The sequence below is a fragment of the Haematobia irritans genome, chromosome 1, assembly GCF_050003625.1.
Source record: "Haematobia irritans isolate KBUSLIRL chromosome 1, ASM5000362v1, whole genome shotgun sequence".
Classification (NCBI taxonomy): Eukaryota; Metazoa; Arthropoda; class Insecta; order Diptera; family Muscidae; genus Haematobia; species Haematobia irritans.
The window spans coordinates 204909531-204936475 of NC_134397.1; the positions used below are offsets into that span (position 1 = coordinate 204909531).

Below are 26945 nucleotides of genomic sequence, written 5' to 3' on the forward strand. Positions count from 1 at the left end.
TCCGATTTAATTGAAATTTTGCACAGGAAGTAGAATCAGCATTGTAGCTATGCGTGCCAAATTTGGTTGAAATCGGTTCAGATTTAGATATATCTCCCATATATAGCTTTCGCCCGATTTACACTCATATGGTCACAGATGCCAATTTTTAACTCCGATTTAGTTGAAATTTTGCACAGGGAGTAGAATTAGCATTATAGCTATGCGTGCCAAATTTGGTTGAAATCGGTTCAGATTTAGATATAGCTCCCATATATATGTTTCTCTGATTTCTACAAAAATAGTCAAAATACCAACATTTTCCTTGTAAAATCGCCACTGCTTAGTCGAAAAGTTGTAAAAATGACTTTAATTTGCCTAAACTTATAATATATAGATCGAGTGATAAATCATAAATAAACTTTTGCGAAGTTTCCTTAAAATTGCTTCAGATTTAAATGTTTCCCATGTTTTTTTATTAACATTGTGTTCCACCCTAGTGCATTACCGACTTAAATTTTGAGTCTATAGATTTTGTAGAAGTCTCTCAAATTCTGTCCAGATCGAGTGATATTTAAATGTATGTATTTGGGACAAACCTTTATATATAGCCCCCAATACATTTGACGGATGTGCTATGATATCGAAAATTTAGATCTACAAAGTGGTGCAGGGTATAATATAGTCGGCCCCGCCCGACTTTAGACTTTCCTTACCTGTATCGTCTTAGAATTTCTCCCTGATCATGAATATATAGTTTATATAGTCGATATTTCGATGTGATACAAACGGAATGACAAAATTATTAAGCACCCATCACCATTTTATGGTGGTGGGTATAAAAATTTAAAATTACCCATTAAAAATACAAAAAAAAAACGAGTTATAAAAATTGCATTAAAACAACATCCTGTGTAGTTAGAATAAATAAAATCTTTGTGAGGACATTTTTGTAAGTGCTTTTTAAGTTGTGCCTTTAGAAAAACTTCCGAATTTTTTTTCGGGTAATTCCCCTTTCTTAACTATAGCAATACAAAATGAGAGCCGCAAAGTATACATCCACTTCATGCTCGGTTCCAAAGATTTTGTCTTTACTCTAAAAATTTTGGTGTTGATTCAGAGCCAAAGAAGCGGAGAATACGAATAAGGCACTTTTAAGACACAGTTCTCTTTTAAATTTGGGTTTTGTGTACTTGCTTCTAGGAAGCAAATTTTAATTTTTCCCTTTTTTTCTTCATATGCTTTTAAAGGCCATTAAAAACGCATTAACGACAACTTTATTTTCTAAATTAAGACTCGACTTCCAGTAGAATTTATGCTATGTTTCAAGTAAAAATGTGTTGAAAAACATGTCTTAGTTTTGAACGATTTTTTGCTTTGTAGTCAAGATGCAAAAAGGCAACAAATTTAAAGACAATTTCATTAATTTTAAAGAATTGTTCTGAATTATTAAAGTCAAGTTGACCTTACCCTAAAAAATTGTTCTTTCGTGTTATGATACCCATTTTGAAGCCAAATCATTTAATTATAAGGACAATACAACTTCATTGAACATTTTACCGACTTTTGGACAAGGAAAAAAACTTTATATTAGAGAAATGCGTCTTCTATGCTAAGCAAAATTTGCATTCGTATTTTAAGGACATGAATTCTTTGGCCTCACAACAATATTTTGTCAGTGTACAATGACCTAGGAACAATTTCACTCTCGAACAATATCTTCTTCTTCTTCCTCTAAGTAAATCTAAATAACTAAATTGAAATCTAATGCTCACAGATATCTCTAAAAATCTATGATTTCATTGATTAAAATAATAAAGCAATTATATTTGAATCCCTTTCGGTTGTTGTGGCTTACCAAAAGTATTGGTTTCTATATTCATTTATCTCTGAGTTACTCCTACAATGCTCTTCTCTTAGCTTGGCTCCCTACAATGTGAATGTATTGAGTTGTAGCTTACAATGATTTACGAAGGCCATGTACACCAACATGCCGACATGCACATCATTTATTTGTCTTAACCACTTTTGTGATTCTCCACGATTGAATAATTTAATTAGTTTTATAACAATCACAATAAAATCAGAGAGAGGTAGAGAGAGTGAGAATGAACAAGAGAAAGAAATAAAGAAAACACACACAAAATCAACCACAGTAAATGCTGGCTGTGCTCTCGTATGTTTATATGGCGTGAATATAAAGAGCATTGTAGTGTTGTAGTCAAACACTTTTCAATTTAAAAATATTATCGAAATTAATTAAATTCTCAAAAGGCTATTTATTTTGACATGTTTTTTGTTTTGCCAAAGAAGAAATTAAATAGATTCTCATCCAAGGTGTTACATGGTTATGAGAAATTCAATTTGTTTGGGGCAAAGCTAGATATGGATTTAAATTTACAAATCGGCCTAAAAAATCGATATAACGGTTAAAAAGGTACGAAGGAGAAAAAATACTCTACAGCTAGAAATATCGTTGAAAAATAAAAGGAAAATGTATTCTTTAGTACACTGAAAAAACAGTAAACCCGCCAGGAAGAAAAATTTCGGTTAATTTTAGAAAATTTTGAATATTTTTAGAATCATCACGCCGATGTCATAAAAATAAGTAAATATTTTTCGACAAATTCAAGAAAATTTATTAGACATAATTAAGTTTTTTCACTTGTTAAAGAAAATTTTGTAGTTTGAAGGAAAAAATTGGAGTTCAAATTTGCAAGAATATCTTAAGTGACATACGAAGTTCATGATGAACGCATTTGTAGTAAAATTTACAAATTTAAAGAAATACTGAACTTTTTTGTAGAAGACACGAATTTAGTTAATTTCTATACTTCATTTGTGTACATTTTTTCCTCGGTTTTAGTTAATTTAACTAACGTACACAAAAAATTATTAGAGTAGAGGAAACTTTCTCCAAACATAATAATTCCATGAACTAAACGAAAGTTAAATTGGCTTTAGTGAAATAGAGAGTTCACTTTTGAGTGTATTTCAGAATTATGCTGCTCAGGTGTGGGGATGCGGAAGTGGACTCTTTTCGTATTAATTTCCTTAACAAGTATATACGGCCAAATGTTCGTCCGGATCGAATCTTATATACCCACCCTCCATGGGGCACATTCAATAGTTTTCTTTGAAAACATCTCGTGGTGAAAATTTGTTAATATTTGGTCTGTAGTGAATTAGGGATTTTGTTATCTGGATTCTTTTTCTCTTAAGGCAACCGGTTTGGTTTAAGGCAAATGATTTGGTTTCCGAAGTAAAATTTGAAATTTTGTATTTTAGATTTGTAGGAAACTCAATAATACTGGTGACATTTCTGAGTGTTTTAAAGCTTCTCTAAGTGGCTTCACTGCAATGTGAAACGCCGTTTGGACTCGGCTATAAAAAGAAGGTCTTTGTTATTAAGCTTAACATGGAATCGGGCAGCACTCAGTGAGAGAAGTTCACCACTGTGGTATCACAATGGACTGAATAGTCTAAGTGAGCCTGATACATTGGGCTGCCACACTGAAAAAAATATTGTCGTGAGGCCAAAGATTTCATGTCCTTAAAATACGAATGCAAATTTAGCTTAGCATAGAAGACGCATTTCTCTAGTATAAAGTTTTTTTTCCTTGTCCCAAAGTCGATAAAATTTTCAATGAAGTCGTATTGTCTTTATAATTAATTGATTTGACTTAAAAATGGATATCATAACATGAAAGAAAAAATGTTTAGGGTAAGATGAACTTGACTTTAATAATTCAGAAAAATTCTTTAAAATTAATGAAATTGTCTTTAAATTTTTTGCCTTTTTGCATCTTGACTACAAAGCAAAAAATCGTTCAAAAATAGCACTTGTTTTTCAACATTTTATTTTAAAGACGTTTTTTACTTGAAACATAGCATAAATTCTACTGGAAGTCGAGTCTGAATTTGGAAAATAAAATTGTCGTTAACTCGTTTTTAAAGGACTTTGATGGTATATGAAGAAAAAAAGCTGAAAAAACTAAAAATTAAAATTTGCTTCCTAGAAGCAAGTACGAGTACACAAAACCCAAATTTAAAAGAGAATTGTGTCTTAAAAGTATCTTTACTTGTATTCTCCGCTTCTTTGGCTCGGAATCAATACCAACATTTATAAAGTAAAGACAAAATCTTTGAGACCGGGCATGTGTTTTTAAGTGTAACGTACACAAAAAATTATTATAGTAAAGTAAACTTTCTCCAAGTATAACAATTCCATGAACTAATAAATATAAAGTTAAATTAGCTTTAGTAAGGGTTCACCTTTTTTTGAGTGTGGCGTTTTCTTTAATACCAATTCCTTAATCTTCATGTCCAATAAACTCGTATTAGAATTGTAATAGTATGTAAAGTAATTAATATTTACAAAGAACCAGCCTGGATTGATATCAGACTAACATAAAAATGTGTCCTATATTTAATAAAAATTTTTGAAACAAAAATTATAAACTTTATTTCTATTAGAATTTCATTTTTCAAGGAAATTCGTCCTTAATATTTTTAAATTGCGCATCCTAAAATTTTGTTGGTTGCGTAATCTTTAATATCACCTAAATATTTTTTGCGGTGTAGCCAGCGTGTATGAGTGAATCAAACGATTTGTAGTGAAGATACAAAAAATCAACATATTTAAAGACAATTTCACTGAATTTGACGAATCTTTCAGAACTTCAAAACCAAGTTGACCTTAGTCAACCCAGATTTTATTTCATGTTAATATACCTATTTTTAAGTCAAATCACTTAACTCTCAGGACAAAACGAGTTCATTGAAAAGTTCATTGACTTTTGAAAAAGAAACAAGTATATACGGCCGTAAGTTCGGCCAGGCCGAATCTTATGTACCCTCCACCATGGATTGCGTAGAAACATCTACGAAAGACTGTCATCCACAAATTTCAACTCACATGGTTGTTAAAAAACCACCACGTACCAAATTTCAACCAGATCGGATGAATTTTGCTACTCCAAAAAGCACCGGAGGTCAAATCTGGGGATCGGTTTATATGGGAGCTATATATTATTATGGACTGATAGGAACCAATTCCTGCACGGTTGTTGGATATCCTATACCAACATCACGTACCAAATTTCAACCGAATGGGAAGAATTTTGCTCTTCCAAGGTGCTCCGGAGGTCAAATCTGGGGATCGGTTTATATGGGGCCTATATATAATTATGGACCGATATCGACCAATTTTTGCATGGGTGTTTGAGACCATATATTAACATCATGTACCAAATTTCAACTGAATCAGATGAATTTTGGTCTTCTAAGAGGCTCCGGAGGTCCAATCTGGTGATCGGTTTATATGGGGACTATATATAATTATGGACCAATGTGAACCAATTTTTGCATGGTTGTTAGAGACCATATACTAACACCATGTACCAAATTTCAGCCGGATCGGATGAAATTTGCTTCTCTTAGAGGCTCCGCAAGCCAAATCGGAGGATCGGTTTATATGGGTGCTATATATAATTATGGACCAATGTGAACCAATTTTTGCATGGTTGTTAGAGGCCCTATACTAACACCATGTACCAAATTTCAGCCGGATCGGATGAAATTTGCTTCTCTTAGAGGCTCCGCAAGCCAAATCGGTTTATATGGGGGCTATATATAATTATGGACCGATGTGAACCAATTTTTGCATGGTTGTTAGAGGCCCTAAACTAACACCCTATACTCCGTAAGCCAAATCGGCGGATCGGTTTATATGGCGGCTGCATATAATTATGGACCGATATGGACCAATTTTTGCACGGTTGTTAGAGACCCTATACTAACACCATGCACCAAATTTCAGCCCAATCGGACGGGCGGACATGCTCTGATCGACTCAGAATTTCACTAAGACCCAGAATATATATACTTTATGGGGTCGTAGAGCAATATTTCGATGTGTTACAAACGGAATGACAAAGTTAATATACCCCCCATCCTATGGTGGAGGGTATAAAAAAATATACCAATGAAATGCGTCTTCTGTGCTAAACAAAACAAGTATATACAGCAGTAGGTTCGGCCGGGCCGAATCTTAAATATCCACCGCCATGATGACTAGATCAGATTCTGGACTTATAAGAACCATTTTTGGTTGAGTTTTTGGGGAATCATGAACATCTCGTGTAAGTGTGCAAGAAAAACAAGTATAACAGTTCTCGAATTTATTCATACCCATGTTTTCAGTCAGGTTCTATAGGTAAATTACTTATAAAATTATTCGTGAGTCACGAGATTTTTCGTGATTAACGACATATTTCGTGAGTCACGATATTTTTCGTGAGACACGACATTTAAAAGTTTTTCGTGCGTGAGTGTGCGTGAGTTCAAATTTTCTTTTCGTGAGCGTGAGTGAGCGAGAGTTATACCAAAAAACATCGTGCGTGAGTGTGCGTGAATAAGATGTCTCCGTCGTGAATGTGCTTGAAGCAAAATATTACTCACGTGCACACCTCTACCCTCCACCATGGATTGCGTAGAAACTTCTACTGAAGACTGTCATCCACAATCGAATTACTTGGGTTGCGGTAACACTTGCCGATGGCACCGTTCCTAACACCGTCTTCTAAATTGCAAGGTAGTCCATACCTGGTATATATTTAACTAAAAAAGGCCGATTAAATACGTATATAATTAAGTTTTCTTTAGAAATAAAATTTTGACAAAAGCTCCCATAGAAATAAAATGTTGACAAAAGTTTCTATAGAAGTAAAATTTTGACAAAATTTTCTATAGAAATAAAATTTTGACAAAATTTTCTATAGAAATAAAATTTTGACCAAATTTTCTATAGCAATAAAATTTTGACAAAATGTTCTATAGAAATAAAATGTTGACAAAATTTTCTATAGCAATAAAATTTTGACAAAAGTTTCTATAGAAATACAATTTTGACAAAAGTTTCCAGAAATAAAATTTTGACAACATTTTCTATAGAACTAAAATTTTGACATAAGTTTCTATAGAAATAAAATTTTGACAAAATTTTCTATAGAAATAAAATTTTGATAAAATTTTCTATAGAAGTAAAATTTGGACAAAATTTTTTATAGAAATAAAATTTTGACAAAATTTTCTAAAGAAATAAAATTTTGACAAAAGTTTCTATAGAAATAAAATTTTGACAAAAGTTTCTAGAAATAAAATTTTGATAACATTTCTATAGAAAACAATTTTGACAAAAGTTTCTAGAAATAAAATTTTGCCAAATATTTCTAGAAATAAAATTTTGACAAAATTTTCTATAGAAGTAAAATTTGGACAAAATTTTTTATAGAAATAAAATTGTGACAACATTTTCTATAGAAATAAAATTTTGACAAAATTTTCTTAGAAATAAAATTTGGACAAAATTTTCTATAGAAGTAAAATTTGGACAAAATTTTACTTCTATAGAAGTAAAATTTGGACAAAATTTTCTATAGAAATAATATTTTGACAAAATTTTCTATAGAAATAAAATTTTGACAAAATTTTCTATAGAAATAAAATTTTGACAAAATTTTCTATAGAAATAAAATTTTGACAAAATTTTCTATAGAAATAAAATTTTGACAAAAATTTCTAAAGAAATAAAATTTTGACAAAATTTTCTATAGAAATAAAATTTTGACAAAATTTTCTATAGAAATAAAATTTTGACAAAATTTTCTATAGAAATAAAATTTTGACAAAATTTTCTATAGAAATAACATTTTGACATAATTTTCTATAGAAATAACATTTTGAAAAAATGTTCTATAGAAATAAAATTTTCACAAAATTTTTTATAGAAGTAAAATTGGGACAAAATTTTCTATAGAAATAAATTTCTGACAAATTTTTCTATAGAAATAAAATTTTGACAAAAGTTTCTATAGAAATAAAATTTTGACAAAAGTTTCTAGAAATAAAATTTTGACAACATTTTCTACAGAAGTAAAATTTGGACAAAATTTTCGATAGAAATAAAATTTTGACAAAATTGTCTATAGAAATAAAATTTTGACAAAATTTTCTATAGAAATAAAATTTTGACAAAATTGTCAATAGAATTAAAATGTTGACAAAATTTTCTATAGAAATAAAATTTTGGTAGATTATTTTTGGGTCGAGTGGCAACCATGATTATGAACCGATATGGACCAATTTTTGTGTGATTGGGGATCGGCTATATATAACTATAGACCGATATGGACCAATTTTGGCATGGTTATTAGCGGCCATATACTAACACCAATATGCTACTCTTAGAGGCTCCGCAAGCCAAATCTGGGGGTCCGTTTATATGGGGCCTATACGTAATATGACCCATTGTCAATACATCTCGCACCTACATCAATAACAACTACTTGTGCCAAGAAATAAAATCGTGAAATCTTACATTCCGTTTCAAGCAATTTTCATGACCAGATCTCGCCATTATTGAAAGCTCTAGATTGATTACATATCGTCTTAGAATTTCTCCTATACTTTATGTAGTCGGAAATCGATATTTCGATATGTTACAAACGGAATGACAAACTTATTATATCCCCCATCACCATTCTATGGTGGTTGGTATAAAAATCGTAAATTAAAGATATTTTTGGGCTCAGGAAAATATTTTTCAGCGTGTAATAATTATTTTAAATAACTTAAATTTAATCCCATCTTGTTACAGGATTTAGGCCTCTATTTCAATCATTAATTTATTTGGCCTTTAAATTTAACTGGGCTCATATGAAATTTGGTTACCTGAAAATTTTTGAAACTTCCTTGTTTACCTTTGCGAGAGTCTGAGAAAATCTTCTTGTAATTAATGTTAGTTTCCCATGTAAATCTGTGGCAACCAAGTAACCTTAAGAAGGTAGTCAAATTGAAACCATTATTAAATCATTTTGAGTGAAACTTTCGTGCAAAGAAAAATACTTCAAGTTGCCAAGAACTCATAAACTTTAATTAGAAAGTTTTGGTCGCAACCTAAAAATCCAAGAGGGAGAGAGCGATATAGAGATAGTAGGTTGAGGGGACGAAGAGAAAATCAGTTAATAAATCATTTATTCGCCTGACTGGGTTAACGAAAACTTTTTTTTTTGTTTTGCGCTTAAGTGGTCGTTTATTAAACTCAAAGTTCAGAATATTTCATGGTGTCTGCTGCTAGGTGCGTATGATGAATGATTTAAAAGAGCCCATTTCCTTTTTCAATTTTCTTATTAATATCAATCATACGTCCAACTGGTCCAGAACAACTTAGTTGGATTATATGATTTGTTTTCATTGTTTCTAATTGTTATAATTTAAGTTATTATTATTGATATGGCATCTTTTTATCATTAGTTACTAATTGCATTTGTTTTTTCCGTCTTTTTTTCTAATTTTCAGATAACAACGTATTTCAATGAAACCTCTTGGATAAACCCCTCCGAAACAGACACAATATTGGGTGAGGATCCTGAAGTGGAGTCTCTTGTTACATTAGTTGTTGTTGGTAAAGTAAATGTCGTTAAATGTCTTTCCCTCTGTTTACTTTCTAGTTCTCTATCTATCTTTGTGCATATTTCTATTTTGGTTTTAACATATTTCATTTTTACTACTACTTCTCTTTAAATTTTAAAGTAAATTGTATCATTTTTCATGATTTTTCAAAATTTTATGCACTCGATTGGCAACGATGAAAAGTTTTCACGGAAGCATGTAAAAGGTCTCTTCATGCAATCATTATTAACAATTCAAGCGTCTTAAATGGTAAAACGGAATTCATTGAAAGGAGCTGCTGCTGCGGCTGCTGCTGCTGGTAAGCGTTTGTACGTTTACCTTTAGCTAATAGAGTACATTTTGTGTGCGGGTGCTTCGTTTAGATATTAAACAAACAACGATAAGTTGCGCTGGACCGAAACTTTAATATCCTCCATTGGAAATTTTAATCGTTTTACTTTGGTGAAGAAAATTTTAAATAATTTTTGAAAAGGCGATATAGAAAATTTACTCCCATATTCGGATATCCAGCTCAATTCTATTTTCACTATTCACGACAAATCCACAAACGTTCAAATTTGGTTGGCCTGAATTCCACGGTCTTTATACCCTGTGCCACACTGTGGAACAGGTTATTATAAGTTAGTGCATATGTTTGCAACACCCAGAAGGAGACGAGATAGACACATGGTGTCTTTGGCAAAAATGCTCAGGCTGGGCTCCTGAGTATATTGTAAATGTAAATAAAATTGGCTACATTATCCACATTAATTGAGCGGTTTCCTCTTTTTTTTTAATGGACTCAAATTAAGTGATACACTAATCACTGTTGCCACCCTTGGTAGAATTCTACTAAAACTAGGAGATTTTTTACTGTTTGTTCGATTGGTAGAATTCTTGGCGTTTTGCTAGATTTTTCAAAGTATTCCTCTCCAACTAAGAGGTACTTCAATTTCATATAGAATAAAATTTTAACTAAATTTTCTATGGAAATAATTTTGAAAAAAAAAATAAAAAAAATTTTGACGAAATTTTCTTTAGAAAATAATTTTGTTTTGTTTTGTTATGTTATTGTTGGTTACCGCTGTTGGTTTGACAAAATTGTCTACACAAATAAAATTTTGGCAAGATTTCCTTAGAAATAAAATTTTGACAAAATTGTATACACAAATAAAATTTTGGCAAGATATTCTATAGAAATAAAATTTTGGACAAAATTATCCTTAGAAATAAAATTTTGACAAAATTTCCTTAGAAATAAAATTTTGACAAAATTGTCTACACAAATAAAATGTTGGCAAGATATTCTATAGAATTAAAATTTGGACAAAATTATCTATAGAAATAAAATTTTGGACAAAATTTCCTTAGAAATAAAAGTTTGACAAAATTGTCTACACAAAAAAAATTTTGGACAAAATTATCTATAGAAATAAAATTTTGGACAAAATTTCCTTAGAAATAAAATTTTGACAAAATTGTCTACCCAAATAAAATTTTGGACAAAATATTCTATAGAAATAAAATTTTGGACAAAATTATAGATAGAAATAAAATTTTGGACAAAATTTCCGTAGAAATTAAATTTTGGCAAGATATTCTATAGAAATAAAATTTTGGACAAAATTATGCTTAGAAATAAAATTTTGACAAAATTTCCTTAGAAATAAAATTTTGACAAAATTGTCTATAGAAATAAAATTTTGGACAAAATTTCCTTAGAAATAAAATTTTGACAAAATTGTCTACACAAATAAAATTTTGCAAGATATTCTATAGAAATAAAATTTTGAACAAAATTATCTATAGAAATAAATTTTTGACAAAATTGTCTAAACAAATAAAATTTTGGCAAGATGTTCTATAGAAATAAAATTTTGGACAACATTATCTATAGAAATAAAATTTTGGACAAAATTTCCTTAGAAATAAAATTTTGACAAAATTGTCTACACAAACAAAAGGTTGGCAAGATATTCTATAGAATTAAAATTTGGACAAAATTATCTATAGAAATAAAATTTTTGACAAAATTTCCTTAGAATTAAAAATTTGACAAAATTGTCTACACAAATAAAATGTTGGCAAGATATTCTATAGAAATAAAATTTTGACAAAATGTTCTATAGAAATAAAATTTTGGCAAGATATTCTATAGGAATAAAATTTTGACAAAATTGTCTATACAAATAAAATTTTGACAAAATTTCCTTAGAAATAAAATTTTGACAAAATTTCCTAAGAAATAAAATTTTGACAAAATTGTCTACACAAATAAAATGTTGGCAAGATATTCTATAGAAATAAAATTTTGGACAAAATTATCTATAGAAATAAAATTTTGTACAAAATTATCCTTAGAAATAAAATTTTGACAAAATTTCCTTAGAAATAAAATTTTGATAAAATTTCCTTAGAAATAAAATTTTGACAAAATTGTCTACACAAATAAAATTTTGGACAAAATTATCTATAGAAATAAAATTTTGGACAAAATTTCCTTAGAAATAAAATTTTGACAAAATTGTCTAAACAAATAAAATTTTGGCAAGATATTCTATAGAAATAAAATTTTGGACAAAATTATCTATAGAAATAAAATTTTGACAAAATTTCCTTAGAAATAAAATTTTGACAAAATTGTCTATAGAAATAAAATTTTGACAAAATTGTCTACACAAATAAAATTTTGGCAAGATATTCTATAGAAGTAAAATTTTGCACTAAATTATCTATAGAAATAAAAATTTGGACAAAATTGTCTTCATAAAAAAATTTATTTATTTATTTATTTAAGTCTATGGATTACAATCCTTACAGACTAGCAATCTTAAAAATAAATTAAATCTAAAGTATTAATAAATTTATTTAGAGAAATTGAAAAATCTAAATTAAAGATATTATTCAACTTGTTAAATTCTTTTAAAGCTCTCAAAATGGGCTCGCAAGAAGCATAATTACTCCTATGAAAAGGAATATTAAAATAGTCATGACGTCTAAGATTCCGTACTGGTATATTAAAACCTATAATCTCTAGAAGAGGGGGACAATCTATAAATCCATTAATTACCTTAAAAATAAACAAAACAGAAAATTTTAATCTACGGTTCTCAAGGGATTCCAAATGAATTAATCTGCATCTAGCTTGATATGAGGGCAAAGGCTCCGTAAAAGGTACAGATACAAAAGCAAATTTAATAAATCTTCTCTGTAATTTTTCAATCCGTTCACAATGCAATTTATATATAGGATTCCACACAATGGAAGCATATTCCAGCCTAGACCTAACATAGGCCTCATATAGAGACTTCCTGGTATAGGGATCCAAAAACTCCTTACAATTCCTCTTCACAAATGCTAACATAGAATATGCCTTAGGCATTATATAGTCAATATGTAAGTTTGGAATCAAACACAATTCCCAAATCACGAATACTAAGCACTTTTTGAAGTTCACTATCATTAATAAAGTACGACGACTCAATCAAGTGTGTCCTACGAGTATATGGTAAATGAAAGCATTTTAAGACATTAAGTGGCAATAAATTCCTTATACACCAAGATGATAAACAATTAATATCAGCCTGTAGCAAGCGTGTATCAGCGACACAATTGATTCTTGCAAAAAGCTTGATATCATCGGCAAATATTAAAACCTTAGAAAAAGAACATGCGCTAGTTATATCATTAAGAAACAAAATAAATAATAAGGGCCCAAGTATACTTCCCTGGGGCACACCGGAGGTTGCTATATATTCCATAGATTTTGAGCCATCAACGCAAACAAAGCATCGGCGTGAAATCAAATAAGACATTAACCAACGCCACATATGAGAATGAAATCCGATTGTACTAAGTTTCAACAGAAGTATACTATGAGACACCTTATCAAAAGCCTTACAAAAATCTAAGTAAATAGTATCTACTTGATAACCTTGCTCTAAACTTTGTAAAATATATTTATTAAAAACTAACAAATTTGACAATGTTGAGCGATTCTTTACAAAACCATGCTGTGATTCCGAAATGCAGCGCTATACTACTGATGATATCTTATCATAAACCAAGTGTTCCAATAATTTAGATACATTTGACAGTTTCGAAATCGGTCTATAATTACGCACATCACCCTTTAAACCAGATTTAAAGACAGGGGTAATAGACGCAATTTTCCAACTGTCTAGAAATATTCCAGTACTTAGTGATAAATTAAAAATATGCAGGAGAGGAAACGACATAGATGAAGCACAATTCTTCATCAAAGAGGAAGAAAGCCCATCAACGTCCAACCTCATAGAATCTTTAAGATTCAAAAGTCCATTATAAACGTCATCAATTGAAAGTTGAATCAAACCTAGATCAAAAACAGAAGAAACATTATCTAGAACATTAGAATCCACAAACAGTGGATCTATTTGAAAGTTTGAACTAAAAAATCTTGCAAATAAATTAGTCTGTGATTCAGGAGAACTAGCAAAATCACCATCCAAATACATAGATGATGGAAAATCGCTATGCGATTGTTTAGATTTGATAAATTGCCAAAAGGGTTATTTTTTATTTTGCCCTCAAAGTCAAGTAGATATTGTTTGTAAAGAAATTTATTCAAAAATGCGAACTAACGAGAGTATTGCTGATGAAGCCTTTTACTATCAGACGACTTAGTGGATTTATAGATTTTATAAAATTTATTCCTTAGGTTTTTTAATTTCTTTAAACCATCAGTATACCAGGGAAGTCTATGCTGACGTCTTTTAAAACGAGGGATATTATAATGCATTATGTTTTTCACTTTACTTATAAAGAGAGAGTAACAATCCTCAATACATTTATCTTTGAATAAGTCCATCCAAACAGTTCCTTCAATTAATTGATTAATTAATTCAAAATTTGCAACAGAGAAATTAAAATTAAGATTATCATACATACAAGCTTTTGCAAAAACATAGAATTCAATTTTAAGAAAAATGGCAACATGATGCATATCAGTGGAACTAATAGGATGAACACATTCATCAATGGAGAAATTTAAATTTTGAGATATAAATGCCAGATCTAAGAGCTTTCCAAGTGAGTTACTAAATCGATTAATTTGATGAAGAGCCAACGAATACATCGAGTCTACAAAGCTACTCTCAATAATAGAATTAACATTAGTAGGATAAATAAGATCACCATCTAAAGAATCCACCCAAACAAGTTTACTTAAATTAAAGTCACCAAGTATTAAGCAACCATCCGCATCATTATCAGGAACAAGGTTGGAAATGTTGAACAAATGGGCATCATATAACGACTGATGAGAATTAGGAGGAATGTATGATAAAATTAAGATCATTACACCATTCAATCCAACAATTTTAATGCATATCTGATCCAACAAAGTATCATTATTGGGCAAGATGACTTCTGATGTTAAAAATTGTTTTTTAACTGCAAATAACACTCCACCACCACGAACACAACCTGTTTTCTCCAGATCACGGTCTTTGCGAAATACATTATAAATGTTGGAATTAAAAAATTCTGCATTATGAAAATCCCCATTAAGCCAAGTCTCAGTTAAGGCAATTACATCAAAGTCAGATTGAGCAGTAGCCATATATACTTCATTAAACTTTGTTCTCATTCCACCAATGTTTTGATAAAAGATCTTAAGGGTCGTAAACTTAGATGTTATTATGTCTTTTGTACATCTTGCTGAGCTGTTTGAAAATTCACAAAAGGTCGAATCCGTACATTAGCGGGCCATAGTGATGGCTGAAGTATTGCGCTATAAGCCTCAGGAGTAATGCCAAGTTTAAAGCTTATACTTCTTAACTCACTCAAATTAGCATCTTTTTTCACCAGCTTGAAGCAACTAATATTATTGCAGTTAATGTTAAGATATTTAGCAACATAACTAAGAATATCCTGTTCCGTGACTGTAGGACGGAAAGATGATATATGCACCCACTTCTTCTTAACAACAACATCCAAGTCCACATTATTATTTTGTCCAATTACAACTTGTTTACGATTTTTTCTTGGCTGTATATTAGCAAATGGCAAATTTTTGGGTGGTATGTTTATATCAGCATTACCTCCAAAGCCCAAAGTATCTATGTTTGCAGCAGCGAAATCATCATTAACATCACCAGCATTAGAGTAAACAGTAGAATTGTTGACTGCAACAACACGATCCTCAACTTGAGATAAATGAGGAGTAATTTCCCAGCGGGAAATGGAAGCGACGTGGAATCGATGATGGAAGTGCTGTCCGGTTAGCTATAAGGCCTGGGCGCTGCATTACGTGTTCATTTCAAAATAACATTGGATTGGATTGGAGACCAAGACCTTGCCTCTCGCTTCTATTCGTATGCCTTCTAGAAGTGGTGTTGTCGATGCCATGTTATCAGGCCTTCATACTAAGTACAAAAATCATGCCTTCCAAATAAGGCCCTCAAAAAGGCCTGGACAGGAAGGCATAAAAGAAAGCGTGTAAAAATAAATATTTTGAAGGCAAGGTTGTCTATGAACTGAACATTTGCCCTCATACCTTTTACGTTAGAATTTAATTTGACTTACTTTTCCTATACAGCTTATCTTATTTTTGTGATTTTAATATTTACCTCAAGTGTTTTTTATTTTTCTGCTCCGTCGGGATTTGAACCGGGGTCCTCGTTATTGATAGTCCTACACTCATCCACTGGCCTACAACACATTTATGTGATGTGGGCGCCAAAAGGTAAACTTAAGCTACACGTGAGGTCATTCCGCGTTCCCTTCTGTTGGAAGTGAACGTATAATGGGTATCGGATCTTTTATATGTTACAGAGAATGTCTTCTACAAGGCCAAAGTTAGGAGTAACTAGACATAAGCAAATTAATAGCTTGGCAGCCAACAAAGAATGAGTATGAGATCAGTGGTGGGTTCGAACAAATTCTACCATAGGCAAAGTTATAGATTTTTGTTATTATTAATTTAATTATTAATGCCTACATACAAAACAATTTATTGACAGTTTATCGAATAAATTTATATGGGAAAAGTAGGCTTGAAGTTTTCTTTAACTTTTTTGCATATGGGGTAATTATTTAGAAAGATTTATGTTTATTTATTTAACCGCACTATAAAAATAAGTAAACACGACCGTAATGTCAGGCAGGCCGAGTCTTATGGACCATTACGAAGAAAGTTCTACTAAATACAAGGTATCTTAAAACCTCTTAATATTGCCTTAATGTACATGGAGGTAGATTAAATACCTATATATGCTAAATTAGTTCTTGATCGTTTGGTTTGATGGTCTGGACTAATTTTTGCCTGCACCCAGAGAAGGAATATGATGACCTCAAACATGTTTTAAGAGCAAAATGTTATTTTTGGGTGGTTTGCGCAACCATGTTATTTTCCCGGAAATCATGTATTTGATTTCGGCAAGCAGGTTATATTTGACGAGAAAATAACATTTTAGTGACAAACATGTTACAGGGTCACCATACAAAAATAACATTTTGCTCTTGAAACAGGTTTGAGGTGATCATAGTCCTTCTCTGCGTTTGGTTGTTACAGGCCACGTATCAAATTTCCACCGGATGTGATAAAATTGTCTCCTCCAAGAGGATCGTGGGATACACCTAAATATATAGCTCATTTGCAATACCATCCGACCTACATAAATAGTAGCTACTTGTACAAAGTATCCCGTCGCACAGTGGGGTATTTGACCCCCAAACTGGTATTAATTCAAGGGAACAACCGATTTACATGAAATTTGGCAAAACGTTTGATCTTGTTAATAGTAGTATCTCTGTCAATTTTCAAAGAGATCGTGTCAGGTATATATATAGTGCCCGTATATATAATCGTCCGATATGAGTTTATATCCCATATTACTCAGCCAATTTTTTGAAATTTTGAACAATCATTTTTTTTTTTTTTGAGTGGCAAGCACTTTTACTATGTTTACACTGAAAAAAATATTGTCGTGAGGTCAAAGATTTCATGTCTTTAAAATACGAATACAAATTTTGCTTAGCATAGAAGCCGCATTTCTCTAAAATAAATTTATTTTCCTTGTCCAAAAGTCGATAAACTTTTCAATGAAGTCGTATTGTCCTTATAATTAAGTGATTTGACTTAAAAATAGGTATCTTAACATGAAAGAACATAATTCAGAAAAATTCTTTAAATTTAATGAAATTGTTTTTAAATTTGTTGGTTTTTTGCATCTTGACTACAAAGCAAAAAATCGTTCAATAATAGGACATGTTTTTCAAAACTTTATTTTAAAGAAGTTTTTGACTTCAAACATTGCATAATTTCTACTGTAAGTCGAGTCCTAATGTGGAAAATAAAGTTGCAGTTAATTCGTTTTTAAAGGACTTTGATAGCATATGAAGAAAAAAAAGCTGAGAAAGCGAAAAATTAAAATTTGCTTCCTAGAAGCAAGTACACAAAACCTAAATTTAAAAGAGAATTGTGTCTTAAAAGTATCCTTACTTGTATTCTCCGCTTCTTTGGCTCGGAATCAATACCAAATTTTTTAAAGTAAAGACAAAATCTTTGGATTTTGGATGAATTTTTCTGTGTGTATGCTCTCACAACAACAATACAAAACTGTATTATAACAACAACAACTAATATAGAAGACAAATTGAAATATCACGATCAAAACAAACGTATATAGTAAAACCAATGGAAAATATGTGGGTAAATTGATCTACAACCAACTTAATCCCAAAAATACGTAAATTTTAAGACATCGCCAGAAACGCTGTTTCGAATACAAAACTTCACTTTTCTACTGCTTTTTTTTTTTGTTCCTATGGTGGAGGGCATAATGATATATTCTATTTTAAATACACTGGAAGGCGGGGGAGGGATACTAATTTTCAAATTTCTGGCAAATGGATGAGAATAGCGCATTACAATATAAATCATCTTGCGCAATAACAGCAAATTCTAGTTTTAAGGCAAATCGGATTAAAACCGTGTCCTGTTAAAAATGTTGATACAAATGTTTGTTTGATGATTATATAAAAAAAACTGAATTTTCGTTCTTATAACAACAATGTAGGTCCTTCTTTTACAATTCCCAAAGAAGGCACAGAATAATGTGTGCGGGCATTTTTTAGAAAGGAAGTGCAAGGCATTTTAGCATGCATGATAGGAGAAGGCATATGGGAAGGTGTTAAGGATCCCAAAATCATGGGTTAAGAAGGTATGATTTTTGCAGTACTTCGCAATTTTCCCGCTGGGTTCATTGACACACACATTAACAGTATTATCAATGCCCAAACTGCTACTCTCATCAACAGAGTGAGAACCAATATTATCAATGCCCACACTGCTACTCTCATCAACAGAGTGAGAACCAGAGAGCGCATTAACGCAATTATCAACAACAAGTTCAGTAAGAGATGCACTTGGTTCAGCAGTAGAGATAGTAGTCAAACCGGTATTAGAAGAAGACGAAGCAGTGCATAAAGAATTTACATTTGTGTTGGATTGGACCATAGACTATAGACTTTAGATAGATGAGCCATGAGTGTCAAACTATTTTTGACAGTTCCGGAGATTAAGAATAAACGAGAAAAATAAGAGCACGCTTACAATCTCTTTCGTTTTCCTTTTTGTAGTTTGCCAATTTTACACAAAATTAGAACGTGTTTGATGCAACAGAGGATTTATAAATAAATTAATAAATTAAAAGTTCATATTTGAACAAAAAATTGTGACCAAAACAGCGAAAATACGAAATTTAATTTTGAGCAGCATTGCTCTTTACGATCAACACAAAAGCAAATGCACGAAAATTAATGTTTGGGACTGACTCTTTACGAAAAAATCAAAACGAAATGTCAGAAAATTAATTTTTGGAACTGACACATTGTTTTTAAAGAGAATAGTGGATCATCTATCTAAAGTCTATAGTCTATGGATTGGACAATCAAGTTAGAAAGCATGCTCTTAAGTTCTCTTACATCATTAGCAAGCAGAGAAACCGAAGCAACCAAGTCACTGGATATACGCAGACATTCATTGCAGTTATAAACACAATTTTTCGTTTTTCTAATTGATTCCAATGTATTTTGATCATTGACACCCGAACAAAAGTAATGCAATTTACCATTGCAAATCTTATACCTTACATATTTTGAAGATTGTAAAGGCTTGTAGCACTTAGCGCAGATATTTCTTGTTGATACAGCTTCCATAACAAACGACTATGCGGCACAATGGTCAGAAGAGAACTGATTTGGCAAGATATTCTATAGAAATAAAATTTTGACAAAATATTCTGTAGAAATAAAATTTTGATAAAATTTCCTTAGAAATAAAATTTTCACAAAATTGTCTACACAAATAACATTTTGGCAAGATATTCTATAGAAATAAAATTTTGGATAAAATTTCCTAAGAAATAAAATTTTGACAAAATTGTCTATATAAACAAAATTTTGGCAAGATATTCTATAGAAATAAAATTTGGACAAAATATTCTATAGAAATAAAATTTTGATAAAATTTCCTTAGAAATGAAATTTTGACAAAATTGTCTACAAAAATAACATTTTGGCAAGATATTCTATAGAAATAAAATTTTGGACAAAATTATCTATAGAAATAACATTTTGACAAAATTGTCTACACAAATAAAATTTTGGCAAGAATTTCTATAGAAATAAAATTTTGGACAAAATTATCTATAGAAATAAAATTTTGGACAAAATTTCCTTAGAAATAAAATTTTGACAAAATTGTCTACACAAATAAAATTTTGGCAAGAATTTCTATAGAAATAAAATTTTGGACAAAATTATCTATAGAAATAAAATTTTGGACAAAATTTCCTTAGAAATAAAATTTTGACAAAATTGTCTACACAAATAAAATTTTGGCAAGATATTCTATAGAAATTAAATTTTGACAAAATTGTCTACACTTATAAAATTTTGGACAAAATTATCTGTCGAAATAAAATTTTGGACAAAATTTCCTTAGAAATAAAATTTTGACAAAATTGTCTACACAAATAACATTTTGGCAAGATATTCTATACAAATAAAATTTTGGACAAAATTATCTATAGAAATAAAATTTTGAACAAAATTTCCTTAGAAATAAAATTTTGACAAAATTGTCTACACAAATACAATTTTGGTAAGATTTTCTATAGAAGTAAAATTTTGGACAAAATTGTCTATAGAAATAAAATTTTGGACAAAATTATCTATAGAAATACAATTTTGATAAAACTTCCTTAAAAATAAAATTTTGACAAAATTGTCTACATAAAAAAATTGGCAAGATACTCCATAGAAATAAAATTTTGACAAAATGTTCTATAGAAATAAAATTTTGATAAAGTTTCCTTAGAAATAAAATTTTCTACATAAAAAAATTTTTGGCAAGATATTCTATAGAAATAACATTTTGACAAAATGTTCTATAGAAATAAAATTTTGGACAAAATTATCTATAGAAATAAAATTTTGGACAAAATTTCCTTAGAAATAAAATTTTGATAAAATTGTCTGCACAAATAAAATTTTGGCAAGATATTCTATAGAAATAAAATTTTGGACAAAATTATCTATAGAAATAAAATTTTGGACAAAATTTCCGTAGAAATAAAATTTTGACAAAATTGTCTACATAAAAAAAGTTTTGGCAAGATATTCTATAGAAACAAAATTTTGACAAAATGTTCTATAGAAATAAAATTTTGATAAAATTTCCTTAGAAATAAAATTTTCTACATAAATAATTTTTGGAAAGATATTCTATAGAAATAAAATTTTGACAAAATGTTCTATAGAAATAAAATTTTGTACAAAATAGAAACAACATTTTGACAAAATTTTCTATAAACATAAAATTTTGATAAAATTTTCAATAGAAATAAAAGTTTACCAAATTTTTCTATAGAAATAAAATTTTTGGAAAATTTTCTATAGGAATAAAGTTTTTGCAAAATGTTCTATCGAAATAAAATTTTGACAAAATTTTCTATAGAACTAAAATGTTGGCAAAATTTTCTATAGAAATAAATTCAATATTGTTAAAATTTTTAATATTCGTGTTGGGTCATAAACTCAAGTTGCATTGTGGGTGAGTTCTCATTTGGTGGTGCAAGCTAACTCGTTCAAATATTTAAAATTCGGCTTATTTACAATTCAAGGGATATTTGTGATATTGCAAATACTGAAATAAACTTCTAAAATAAAAGCAAAAAACATTTTTTTTATAATAACCAAAAAATTCGATCAAAAAAAAAAAAAACAATAAAAATAAGATTTTTTAAATTTGGTTAGATTTTTGGTAAAATTTTCTTCAAGTTTTTAGTAGATTATTGTTAGCACGAGTGGCAACCGTGACACTAATTCTCCAAGTGTAAAATCAAGTATAGCTCGTACTTGTGCGTATCACAAGATTTGCATGAAGATATCCATACTACATATCTAATCCGACATATGACCATATTCAGTGCAGTGTAATACAATGCAAACACCTCGGATATGAATGAGATAAAGCTGCAAAAAATATGTACCAATTAATTTTCTTATATATAACATCTTATATATAATATAATTAAATATAGAAGTGCGAAGCATCCAAACTTTTTTTTTACAATACCACTAAAGGACATAGGTTTACTATTCAATACGAGGGGTTTAGGGTATGAAACTGAATCTGTATCGAAAATAATTAAATATTTTTTTTGTATTAACAATAACTGATATTGCCATCTTTTAATAACAGAATGATGACCTTATATATACCGCAGTATACCTAAAATGGGTTGTGTGAGTTCCATTTTTTTAAACAAGGATCCCCAATTTCCTTACATACTTAATTCTTACTTTTTTCCTATTTCTTCGGAGCATTTATTATACCCATGTTCCCTACTTAACTACACTTTTCTTATTTTTTCTTCGTATAACTCAACCCAAAATATTTACCCCTTTTGTTAATGTCAAGCATGATTTGTATGCATCATTTCTCTCGTCGTCATTGCATGATTGGTATAGAAGAAGCACATTGTGTTGAAAAATTCAAAAAGAGAAAAAGAAAAACCGAAGAGTGCAAAGTATTTACAAACACCAAGAAAATGTAACACTTCATCAGGGGCGGAGGATATGTGTGTTAAGTAATATTTGCATGGATACGGAAATACAATGTTGCACACACACACACACTTAAAGACGCACACCAACTCACATATCGTAAATTCCATACACACTACCTCATCACATCAATTTTGATTTATAATAAATTGCTGGCATTTATCATCATTTATTCATAGTGCATACATTCTTTGGTTCCATCATTCAATGGATGGCATGCATTCCTGCCATCCATCCTTCATTCATGTGCGTATGCATGCTGCATTCATCCATGCATTGTGCCAGGCATTTTTTTTTATTCGTTTTCGTATGCATTCAGTCATCTTCATTGTTGAAAGCCAAGAGAAAACGTGAATAATTTTCATATTTCTATAAATATATATATATTTTTTTCTTCTCTTCTTCTTTGATTCTTTTCATTCTTTGCTTTCTTTTTGTGTCTCTTTTGAACTCTTGTGGCTGTGGGTGGGGGATTTCTTTTGTTGTAAATAACAAACGAATTTCAGGCATTTTCCTATCTGTGCTGATATTCCTGTCAATTGCCGGAAATATACTCGTCTGCCTCGCCATCTATACGGAACGCAGTTTGCGTCGCATTGGGAATTTATTCCTGGCATCATTAGCAATTGCGGACTTATTTGTGGCCTCGCTGGTGATGACATTTGCCGGAGTTAATGATTTGTTGGGTAAGTCTCTAAGGAGGGATATTGTCCTTCCTTCTTTGTTTAAAAATACATATATATATTTTTTTCATTTTATTTTAACACCTCTTAAAGCTTTTTAGGGGTTGTGCGGATTTTCTTGAAATGAAAACTAAAAGTCAGTTAAGCAAAAACTGAATTCACACCTACTTTTTTTTGTCTGCAAACATTTGGACACAGTGTGCTTGGAGTAGTAAGTTAAATGGCATAGGAATATCTTGTATTTGGCTAGCCTTCAAAGCTGAAAATTATTGGATTAAACCCAAAATTTCGATTGCTCATATGCATATAAACAATCTTACATACCAAACACCATGAATCAAATATTATAGTTTGCTTTGAAATTTGATGACAGATCAAGCAGAGCAGTTCAATCAGTACACTTCCCGAAGATAATTTTTTACCTATGAAGACTATATCAGATTCTGGATTTATAAGAACCATTTTTGTTTGAGCTTTAGAGAAATCATTAACATATCTTGTAAGTGTGCAAGAAAATGATGAAATAACGCCTTGATTTGAAATCTTTAATCTGTAGATTTTCACCCGAGAAGTAAAATCTGGAAATTCTACATTGAGTTTCAAGCAATTTTCATGATCGGTGCGCCTTCTATACCATCAAGAAGTGAAATCGGTCTATATGGAGGCCTTACCAAATGGACCGATTAAAACTTAATCCGATACACGTTTTGTGAGCCTTAAATACCCGATTATTTACAATTTCAGGCAAATCGGATAACAACTACGGTTTCTAGAAACCCAAGGAGCTAAATAGGGAGATCGTTGTTATGAGGGCTATACTAAAAAATGGACCGATACTCACCGTTCTCGGTATACCTCTTTATGGTCCTAAAATACCTCTACATTTCCAATTTCAGGCAAATTGGATAAAAACTAAGGATTCTAGAAGCCCAAGAAATAAAATCGGGAGGTCGGTCTATATGGGGGCTATACCAAAACATCGATCGATACTCACCATTTTTGGCACACTTTATGGTCCCAAAATACCTCTATATTTCCAAGTTCAGGCAAATTGGATAAAAACTACGGTTTCCATAAGCCCAAGAAGTAAAATCGGGTGGTTGGTCTATAAGGGGGCTGTACCAAAACATGGATCGATACTCACCATTTTCGGCACACCTCTTTATGGTCCTAAAATACCTCTAGATTTCCAATTTCAGGCAAATTGAATAAAAACAAGTATGTACAGAAGTAAGTTCGGCCGGGCCGAATCTTAAATACCCACCACCATGAACCAAATATTAGGGTTTCCTTTGAAATTTCAGGAGGGCTTGAGGACATTTCCGGAAGATAAATTTAAAGATTTCACCTATGAGGACTATATCAGATTCTGGATTTATAAGAACCATTTTTGTTTGAGCTTTAGAGAAATCATTAACATATCTTGTAAGTGTGCAAGAAAATGATGAAATAACGCCTTGATTTGAAATCTTAAATCTGTAGATTTTCACCCTAGAAGTAAAATTTGGAAATTTTACATTGAGTTTCAAGCAATTTTCATGATCAGTTGGCCTTCTACACCCTCAAGAAGTGAAATCGGTCTATATGGAGGCCTTACCAAATGGACCGATTAAAACTTAATCCGATACACGTTTTTGTGAGCCTAAAATACCAGAATATTTATAAATTCAGGCAAATTGGATAAAAACTTCGGATTCTAGAAGCCCAAGAAGTCAAATCGGGATATCGGTCTATATGGGGGCTATACCAAAACATGGACCGATACTCACCATTTGTGGCACACCTCTTTATGGCCCGAAAATACCTCTAGATTTCTAATTTCAGGCAAATAGGATAAAAACTTCGGATCCTAGAAGCCCAAAAAGTAAAATCAGGAAATAGGTCTATTGGGGGCTATACCAAAATATGGACCGATGGTTAGGTTAGGTTAGGTTATGTGGCAGCCCGATGTATCAGGCTCACTTAGACTATTCAGTCCATTGTGATACCACATTGGTGAACTTCTCCCTTATCACTGAGTGCTGCCCGATTCCAAATTAAGCTCAATGACAAGGGACCTCCTATTTATAGCCGAGTCCGAACGGCGTTCCACATTGTGGTGAAACCATTTAGAGAAGCTTTGAAACCCTCAGAAATGTCACCAGCATTACTGAGGAGGGATAATCCACCGCTGAAAAATTTTTTGGTGTTCGGTCGTAGCAGGAATCGAACCCACGACCTTGTGTATGCTAGGCGGGCATGCTAAACATTGCACCACGGTGGCTCTCAAAATATGGACCGATACTCACCATTTTCGGCACACCTATTTATGGTCCTAAAATACATCTTGATTTCCAAATTCAGGCAAATTGGATAAAAACAACGGTTTCTATAAGCCCAAGACCCCAAATCGGCAGGTCGGTTTATATGGGCACCATACCAAAACATGGACCGATGCTCACCATTTTTGGCACACCTTTTTACGGTTCTAAAGTACCTCTCGATTTCCAAATTCAGATAAATTGGATAAAAACTGCGGTTTCTATAAGCCCAAGAAGTAAAATCGGGAGATCGGTCTATATGGGGGCTATACCAAAACATGGACCGATACTCACCATTTTTGGCACACCTCTTTATGGTCATAAAATACCTCTAGATTTCAAATTTCAGGCAAATTGGATAAAAACTACGATTTCTATAAGCCCAAGAAGTAAAATCGGGAGATCGGTCTATATGGGGGCTATACCAAAATATTGATTGATACTCACAATTTTTGGCAAACGTATTTGTGGTCCTACAATACCTCTAGATTTCCAATTTCAGGCAAATTGGATAAAAACTACGATTTATATAAGCCCAAGACTCCAAATCGGGAGGTCGGTTTATATGGGGACTATACCAAAACATGGACCGATATAGCCCATCTTCGAACTTGACCTGCCTGCAGACAAAAGACGAGTTTGTGCAAAATTTCAGCACGATTGCTTCATTATTGACGACTGTAGCGTGATTACAACAGACAGACAGACAGACAGACAGGCAGACAGACAGACGGACATCCTTATATCGTCTTAGAATTTCTCCCTGATCAAGAATATATATACTTTATATATAGTCGGAAATCGATATTTCGATGTGTTACAAACGGAATGTGTATGCAAGGCGGGCATGCTAACAATTGCACAGCGGTGGATCCGTGGTGCAATGCCTACCGTGAAGTTGAAACGGTAATCAATTTAAAAATCAAAAAAATGTGTATTTTAGTTTGGGGTTTTAAGGTTTTTAATTAAAATATTAATTATGCCAACTAACATTTCAATTAATTAATCATGTAAGGAAAGCCTAAAGTCAGGCGAGGTCGACTAAATTACTATATTATACCCTGCACCATTATGTACAGAAAAAAGATCCTTATGCTATGGTCACACTGGGCAAATATTTGACAGAAATCAAAAAAGAATCCGTCGCCACAGCCAAAACAGCTAACATTTTAAGCTCATATTGGATATATAACATCATGGTAGGAGTATTTTCAGATATTTCGAAAATGGTACTGGAAAAATGTTGGACACTCATTTTGGTCAAATATTTGCCTAGTGTGACCATAGCCTTAGTTTAACTAACTTTATATTTACATTATTTTTATTGCAAAAAACAAAAAAAAAATTCCACACTTTTACTTTTACTTTTTTTAAGTATGTCTCAAATATTGTATGAACTAAACGTTAGTACACC

General features: G+C 31.2%; 1 protein-coding gene across 1 annotated transcript in view; it reads left to right on the forward strand.

Moving 5' to 3' along the window:
- Dop1R1 (Dopamine 1-like receptor 1) overlaps positions 1–26945 on the forward strand; it is a 391391-nt gene that overhangs the window by 171478 nt on the left and 192968 nt on the right. The window contains exons 3-4 of the mRNA XM_075292625.1: positions 9340–9445; positions 23055–23234. Coding sequence (XP_075148740.1) covers positions 9340–9445; positions 23055–23234 — 286 coding nt within the window. The remainder of the gene's footprint in view (positions 1–9339; positions 9446–23054; positions 23235–26945) is intronic.